Raw genomic sequence first — 8854 nt, 5'->3', positions numbered from 1 at the left:
AATGAAGTTTGATACATGTGTAAAAATGCCTGCACGAACTGGTAAATGGCAAAACACACATGTATGCATGGAAGAACACACAAAAAGCTTCATAATTGCCAGAAATATGCTCTGCTCTTGTTCTGCTCAGGTGTGAATGCAGGCTTACACACGCAGTAGTAGGGATTGGCTTGATGTTCGAGTCTAACCTAAGTTTGCCAATCACATAAACAGTAAGGCCTTTCAGCAAGCTGTTAGCCCACCGAGCACCCCACAATGCACTGCACTCTCACAGTGCATTGTCAGATTGCAGCGAGTGCTCGGCAGGTGCAGCGGGTTTTTTCCTAAAATAAAAAGCAGTATAATGCAATGGAAGTCTCCCTTTGGTTATTTTACTGCGGAGGAGGAGTTCCAAGGTCGTTTTGAAGTGTTTTCTCACAAGAGGATCCCTGGCTCAAAGGCAGTGGTTGTCAAAAAGCATAGGGAGATTACATCACCTCTGGAGCAGGTTTAAGCACCCAAATGTGCCTTCTGACCTACCTTCATACAGGTGGTCAAGATATTGCGTCGAGTGGGGCTCTGGAGGGGGATCACGAGTGAAACACCTATCACTAATAGTTTGCTGACAAGACCACCCACTGTCACAATTTTGAATTTCTGGATGAGCAAGGAGCCTTTCAGCACCCAGACTTTATTCACTTATATTGTTTGGTTTTCTATCTGGCTTCCTGACAAGACCACCTATTTTGAACTTATGAGGTTGTTTAGAGGAGCAAGGTGCTCCATAGCAATTGGACTTTATTCAAATGCATTTTTTGGTTTAGTTTGTTTTTTGGTTTAAAATTGTCACAATAAGGTTAATAACATATAAATTCGCCATAGTGCACTAGTTTGCATCTATTTTGGGAGAAGGTGCAATACAGCCCCAATTAGATGCATGCACTCATAGGTTTAGGCATTATATGCACTATCATGAATTAGGTGGCATTTAGGTGTTGGGGAGGAGTATTATTGTTCTCCTCCTAAAGTATTATTTTGCTTATGGCTTTGTATATTGTATGCACTATTGGTATAATTTAGAGGCACACTTTTAGTGAAGAGCACCACAGCACATATTCCCATCATTACATATGTATGGAAAGAGGAACATTTTATAAGAATTTTGTATAGGGAGGTGCATTGTAGCACTCCACACAAGCAGCACTTTCTACACTCTATAGTAAGTTCATGCCAACCTGACAGATGTAGGAGTCTAAGGATAAGCAAATGCTACAAAGTGATATTCCTTCAATCCAGGCAATTTACAGGTACAGGCTCAGGAACCCATCCAAACATTTTAGGCATTTTAGGTGTAATGGAGTAGTTGTACCTGTGACCGCTTAGATTCCAGGTTCTATGCCATTGATGCCATTACCACTTAATTAAAATGCTTACAGTTTATCAAATGAAAGCTATTTGCATGCGTGATCCTAACATCTGAGAGATCATTACTTTTTCCAAGAAACTGAATACTGTACAATTAATGAGATATGAATGAAAGAATCCATTACCCAATTCATTAGGAGAGGATATGATTATGCATTCCTGCCATACTCCTTATACCAGACTGAGGAGCATTGTATCACTAATTACAACACTGGCAATTAACTGGAGTGCTATCATGCCACAAATACTCTATGTCATTCTTCTATTAAATGATATATTCTTATATTACAGTTTGATAAACATAGACTACATTTGTAGACAGTAGTGTGGACTCCCAAAGATGGACCCTGTCACCTGTACAAGAAAAAAAAAATCTCTAGCAATATACACCAAACTGGGCATGTGCAGCTTGCCCCCAAGGTTCTGTTCTATCAGCAGATGGATTGAGGACTGTGGAAAAAGGGGAGGATCAGAGAAGACAGGATCAAACATCCTTTTTACACAATGCAGAGGATTAACCCCTTAGGTTCCACAGTGAGTATAACAAGAATACACTGTTGTGGGTTTAGTAACACTTTAAAAGTTAAACATTTTCATGCAGTGATCATGATGTACAGTATATGTCACACAAGCATGGTTCATTACCAGCTCTGATTGTTTAAAGTGTATGTGAACCTCCATAGGAGTTGCTGCATTTTGGGTCCCCTTATAGTCCTGCACAGCCGGGCAACATGCATCTTCCATTCAGACTTGCATCCAGGAGACAGTGAGTCATTGAGCTTGTTCTTTGGTTTTTCTTAGGGGAATATAAAATTGGATGGGGTAAAGGGTGTATGGGATGCCCAAAGGAATGGCAACATCCTGTAACTATATACAAGTCTCTTTACAGCAAAAAATTCTCTTCTGGAGAGCTAGCCAGCATCTCCTGCTGTACCACCCTAGACCCTAGACACTCCTTATCCAACTGTTCTGAGTGAGGAGATCCAGTGCCTGTCACTTTAAAAGAAGACAGTCTCAGGTAGTAGCTAATCCAGTTTCCCACCAGAGTGCTCTTTCCCCTTACTGGCTCAGGGGGTGCAGGTCTACTCATTCAGTTATTCTCCTATGAGCTGATGGGTTGGTGGCTGCTCTCAGGCCTTCTGCTGGACTGCTCCTTCCCTGCTGCATAGGTTGTCTTCGCTCTGGAGCCCAGTGAAGTCCTGAGCTTTCCTCCTTCCAAACTTCCTTGCCTCTAGGTGATCCCCTTCTCATCTGGGATCCCTCCCAGGCTCCTGATCTCCAGCCTCTCACTTCTCCATCTTCAACCCAAACTCTCCTGCTGCTGAGCATGCTCTGTCACTCTTATGGACTGCCCTGACCCCATATCAAGCTTCCTGTTGTGGATTGGTCAGGATCCCTCAAGAGTGCAGACCAGCCACTCCTCACTCCCTCCTACTGCTTTTAGAATTTTCTCCAAAACTCTAGAGCAGGGGGAAGTCCCAGAGAGCTGGTCTGCAGAGCAAATGTTCTTGTGAAAACCCTTCATTTTGGTGAAATTACATCTAATTTCTTATTGTGTCTCCAGGGCAGGAAGTATGGGGATGTCTCCCGATATAGACAATAGAGGGGTTTTAACTTTTTTTTTTAAAGAATACTATTCTACTCTTTATTTAAACTTGCTTTTATCAATTGTGATTGGTCAGGAATGCTTAGTACATGAGTACATGTTTTGTAAGGTATAATGCGGGCAATGCCCACATCATGTTTAGTATCATGCTGGGGTACCATACTTATATGAAAGTCATCAATTCTGAAGGTGGAATTAGCAACAGGGGAGATGGAAATGTGATATAGTTAAAGTGTTCCTAAACCTAGGGCCCTGCATTTACTATATGTGGTCTCCTACAGTACACAAAACATGGAAGTGCAATTATTTTAGTAAATATAAACTGCTAAATACATTTTCTCAATAGCAGTTAGAGCAGTCTTGCGACTTCTATCAGTGTCCAACCAAGCACTGGTTAAAGCTTGTAGGAGGAGTTTTCATTTTGCTCTAGGAGGATGCAGAACCCCTGACCTCTGTCTGGACAGCTATGTGCTGATCACATGCTCTCTTCCGAGAACTAAAAAAAAACATCTATAGCTATATACACCAAACTGAGCATGTACAGAGTGACTATACACAATATGTCTTATCAAGAGATAAGAGGGGGACACTGGAAGATGGGGAGGATCAGAGAAGTTAGGATTAAACAATGTTTTTGCACAATGCAGAGGATTAACTACTTAGGTTCCACACTGAGTATAACAAGCATGCTTTACTGCATATTCAGACTGACTTTACTGTTGTGGCTTTAGTAACTCTTTGTGGATTGTTGAACCAGGAAATAGTTTTTCCTCTGTCTGGAGGCACAATATAAGTTGAGTGTAAATCACAAGACTAGCTGTTCAGAATTATAAATCCTTTTGGCATGTAAAACAGTAATCATATATATTTTAGCCGTTTGTCTGGAGTTGTCTGAGTTCTACTCTAACTAATATTTCCTTTGCCAGTGCAATGTGTATCTTAAACTACTGCCTTTTTTATTTTAAATAAAATTTGTGTTTACCCAATTTTTCATCCTTTGTGGAATATTAATGTTGCTGATTTCCTGCAGTCTCTTTCCAACTATTTTCCAAACTACTGCAATGAGTGCATTGCATTTCTCAGGACAGGTGGGTGATGGGTACAACAGTGGACCATGCCTGCAATGAATTCTAAAAGGCGTCAAAGTTTCCATTAGAGACTACAAGTGTGACCGGATGACAATAAAGGAACACGATTGGGACATAGAACTACAGGCAAAACATTTTTTTTTTCATTTCGGATAGGGCAAGGGAAGGTTATAACCCCCTGTCAGATTTTTTTTTTTTACCATCTGTGTCCCATTGTGGGGATTTCTCTTCACTTCCTGTTCCATAGCCAAATAGAAAGTGAGAGGAAATCCCTGCAAATTAAGAGAATTCCTAGGGACTCCCAGGTCACCAGAACTAGTATTCCCATTGGATGATTTCCTCTCTACTACTTTTCTGGGGACAACCCAAAAGTTGGGATTTTCTTTTACTTTCACTTTCAATGATAATGGTAAAAAGGACAAATAGAGAGGGGGAATCTCCTTAGCAAGGGCACAGACAACAATTAAAAACTGAAAATCTTTCTAATCCCTCTCCACTCTATCTAAAACAAAACCTGTGTGAGGTCAAGATCATGTGATCACTTCTGACACCATTGCATACGCCTACTGAAATCTGTGAGGTCACATGGTACAAGGCTATTCACAACAGACTTGTCACAAGCTGTGGCCAATCACAGCTTGTTATTGTCACAAGCTGTGGCCAATCACAGCTCTTACAGTATTTCTCAATGACTACAAGAATGCAGCCAGAGAGTAGCAGAAATGATTGATTTTACAGCCTTTATGGGTGTAAAAGCAATCAGTGTAAAAAAAAAAATAAAAAAAATAAATCTTCATCAGCCCCCCAAGTAGTACAGTGTCACTACGGTGACACTGTACTGCTAGGGTGACTATGTTAAAATACAAAACAAAACATAAATAATAATATAAAAAAATAAACTAAAAATGTAAAAAAAAATTATAATTTTTGGTTAGAAACTAATTTGGGTTATTTTTGTTACTAAAAAGATGGCTGAATACATGTTGGCCAAGATTTATGAAGAAAGATTATTTATTTGAAAAATTTTATAAGAAAAACACTTTTTTCCAAACTTTTTGGACTTTTTCATTTATATAGCAAAAAAAAACCCCAATGGTGAATAAATACCACCAAAATAAAGTTTTATCTGTCTCAAAAAATGCTAAAAAATTCATATGGGTACAGTGTTGCATGATCGTACAATTGTCATTCAAAGTGTAATAGCACTGAAAGCTGAAAATTGGCCTGGACAGGAAGGGGGTAAAAGTGTCCAGACTTGAAGTTGTTAAGAAAAATTTCCACCTAAAGGGATGAACCCAAAGCAAACCTTCACTCAAAAGTGTATTTTTTTTTCCAGGCAGTGTGTACCTTTTTTGACAGGCACCTGCTCCCATTTTCTTCATTCTTGCCTAGACAAGAATGATGTCCACTTGAGCCCCATCCACCCTCCCCCCCACACCTCTTAGGACACATCAAAGCTATCTGGAGGCTGCAGGACTAGGCCCACAGTGCTGCTATACTTCATGAGCAGTGGGGAGTCGGCTATGAGATACCAGAAAGTCACAGCTGGTTCCCAAATCCAAGATGGAGAGAGGAAGTCCAATGAAGAATCAACTTCTTAAAAGTCGGCAGCTACAGTATTTGTAGCTACTGACTTTTATTTTTTTTTAAAACTAAAGTATGGCTCCTCTTTAAATGGAATCACTTAACTCTAAACTTGCCGTTTTCAATGGAGGCTAACAGTATTAGTTACTGCTATTGTACAAAGGATAAAACACAGTATTGGTGAAACTGCAATTTATTAAAATGATTTGGCATGGTGATGCATCCATACCATGAACAGCCATACGATCTGTTGGACAGCCATCTTGTTAACTTTAAGTCTTCACTGCGTGTGATACTCTGGAGACTGGTGCTTGGGTAGAATGTCTAATAATGTTCTCCATGGTATGTAGTACATGTCCATTGATGCCAATAAACATCCCTAAAAATAAAGTCACATTTATTGTAAGTTCATTCTCATATTTATCACCATTTATTTATTTATTATATGGTTTTTGTTGCATTTATATGTTTTTCACCTAGCGCTGCACCTTATATTTGTAGGTCATTCTCATATCTAGCCATCTCTTATACAAAAAACTATGTAACCATCTGCAGTTTGAGACTATCCATCCATGAGTAGATTCCAACAGATTTGACTCTCCTTCCATCTTCAACAGTAGGTGACCTCAGCTGGAAAGGTTTTCAAGAGATTCCATAAATCCCTCATGCAGGATTGCCTATCTTTTTGTCTCTTTGCTTCCCCTTTGAGCAGTCTCTCCATCCTGGTTAAAGTAGAAAATCAATATGTCCCTATCTGTGCTTCCCCATCACTAATCAATAGACATAAACAGGCTCAACTTGATTTTGCAGCAAAATTAACATTTTTGCCTTCACCGAATTGTTATTGAAGTTCTGCTTTTAGTTTTGTTATGCCCACTGCTATGCATAAAGGTACCCTATTTATTTGTGACTTGGCTTTGTTAATAAACAAAACCATGTCACACCCTGTCACTGTGATAGTGGTCACATCACAAAACACTCCTTGCACATAGTTAGCCCTTTGATTGTTCCTCATTGTTAACCCCTTGCTGCCTAGTGCCATTAGTACAGTGCCAGTGCTTTTTTTAGCACTGATCACAGTATTGGTGTCACTGGGGATGTCAGTGACACCAAGTCAGTTCCCCCCATTGTCAGAATGTCCGCTATAAGTCGTCGATCACCGCCATTACTAGTTGAAAAAAAAAAATTCCAGTATCTATACCACTATTTGTAAACACTATAACTTTCAATTAAACTAATTAATTTACACGTATTTCTGTATTTTCTGCTCTATCCATAACTAAAAATATACATTTATGGATTTAGGGGTACAAGCAGCTTTATAAGGGCTTAGATCAAATGGTAAAGCTATAATTATATGGCAAAAGGTGGCAACAATGTCTAATATTAGAAGGTTTCTTTGCTAGGTCCTTTTCAGTACTGATGGCAATCCTGACAAAACAACAAAGAATGAGCTTCCCCCATCCTCTGGAACTCTGTATCACAATCTGTTCAACTATCTCCTACTCTGTCCACTTTTTAGGTGATCCCTGAAAACATACCTCTTCAGGTAAGCCTATCCTGCCTTCAGCTAATAACCAAATCTTCTATTTCTCCCATTAGTTCATCCCCTACACCCCTACAGTTATTACCTTTTGTTCCACCAGCCCCACCCTACTAGACTGTAAGCTCCAAGGAGCAGGGCCCTCCTAACCCTCTTGTATTTAACTGTATTGTTGCTCTATTGTCTCCCTTTATATTGTAAAGCGCTGAGCAAACTGTTGGCACTATATAAATCCTGTATAATAATAATAAGTAAAAAAAAGTATTTTAATTAAACAAAAACAGCCTTACAGGGGTGATTTGTAATGTGGAATCCTGTAGAGTTATATTAGCCAGAGTTGGCAAAGGAATACCGCCACGTAATCCATCTAGGTGTGAAAATTTGCATATTAGATATACAATATATAGATTTTATTGGGTTTAAGACAATAGTTCATCAATGGAAGAGAAATTAGAAAGATTTGAATGTCTTACTGTTTATTGCTAGAAGTGCCGATTCTTTGAAACTGTGTCCCAATGATTTCTCCAGTTCCGAGACCTGCACAATAAATTGACATGCTCTAAAAAAGTAATCCAACACTTACCATCATAGGCATTTGACAGAGATTTATATCAAGCACACCTAAACTTGTCTCCTTAGAAAAAAAATAGGCAGATAAATGAAAGTAGGGTTAAAATGAGCGTATGCTTACCTGTCCACTATTACAGGGACTCTGCTATAAGAGATTTTGGAGGCTGCCATTGCTAAACACTCTTTTTGATAATGTTAGTTCCCTACTTTGGCCTGAGCCACAGACCATGACCAGGTACACGTTAATCTGGTCTAGGCCAGATGGGCAGTGAAGGGTGGGGCCAAAAAAGAAAAAAAATATATAGGAAAGGAAAAAAAATCCTGCAATTCTGTTTGTAGGGGGAAGAGAGTGTTAAAGGAGAATACACTTCCTTTAACTTTAAAATAGTAAAATACATGAAAACTTCAAAGCAAAGAAGCACATATTTATAAAATATGATGCCTTTGGGGTATTCTACAGATTTAAGATTGTACATGTCACAAAACATTTTACTTTTTAAACTCCAAAATTGGCATGTAAAAACTGCCTTGGTGGTGTATATTCCCATTTATTATTTTATTTGTCATTATTCACTTATTCAGCTATGTGTTTATAAATATAAAGTTGCCATTGCAGCTGTTGTACAATGAATGCACAGAAATAAAAAATTAACATATGAAAGATTTTTGAATCATTGCATAAAACAGAGTTCCATAACCTTACTCTGTAATTTATTTTCCAAATATAATAGTAACTATACCTAACAAACCTAAATGTTGGGGAAAAAAAAGAACAGAAAAAAATAAGTGGTGTAGAGGTGGAAGACTGCCAGAAAACACCAAATCACGCTCACAGTAAAAATATCAATGTTCGAAAAAAGAAGTGAAAAAAATTATAGTGTAGAGGTAGAAGAAGAACCAATCATACCCATAATAATATTAAGTGGCCTTCTTGAGTTAAGAAAAGGTGTCCTTCCCTCTCACCTTTCATGGAACATTTCTAGCAATGACAGTTCAATGGCCATGAATAATGGATCTCTTGACCATGCAACACAGAGTTCAGTGCACTGGCAGTGTTCC

The 8854-nt window shown here is 38.8% G+C and overlaps 1 protein-coding gene across 1 annotated transcript in view; it reads right to left on the bottom strand.

Moving 5' to 3' along the window:
- Window positions 1–5859: 5859 nt before the first annotated feature.
- LOC149465847 (bactericidal permeability-increasing protein-like) overlaps window positions 5860–8854 on the bottom strand; it is a 60434-nt gene continuing 57439 nt past the window's right edge. Inside the window, exons 13-15 of the mRNA XM_089673448.1 lie at window positions 7699–7762; window positions 7516–7592; window positions 5860–6061 (exon numbers count right to left, since the gene is read on the bottom strand). Coding sequence (XP_089529574.1) covers window positions 5963–6061; window positions 7516–7592; window positions 7699–7762 — 240 coding nt within the window. The 3' untranslated portion in view covers window positions 5860–5962. The remainder of the gene's footprint in view (window positions 6062–7515; window positions 7593–7698; window positions 7763–8854) is intronic.

Source organism: Staurois parvus, unplaced genomic scaffold (assembly GCF_062004578.1).
Source record: "Staurois parvus isolate SC_StPar_1 unplaced genomic scaffold, SC_StPar_1.0 ptg000137l, whole genome shotgun sequence".
NCBI lineage: Eukaryota > Metazoa > Chordata > Amphibia > Anura > Ranidae > Staurois > Staurois parvus.
The sequence above is the reverse complement of the archived record's forward strand: the minus strand, read 5'-3'. Positions and strand labels throughout refer to the sequence as shown.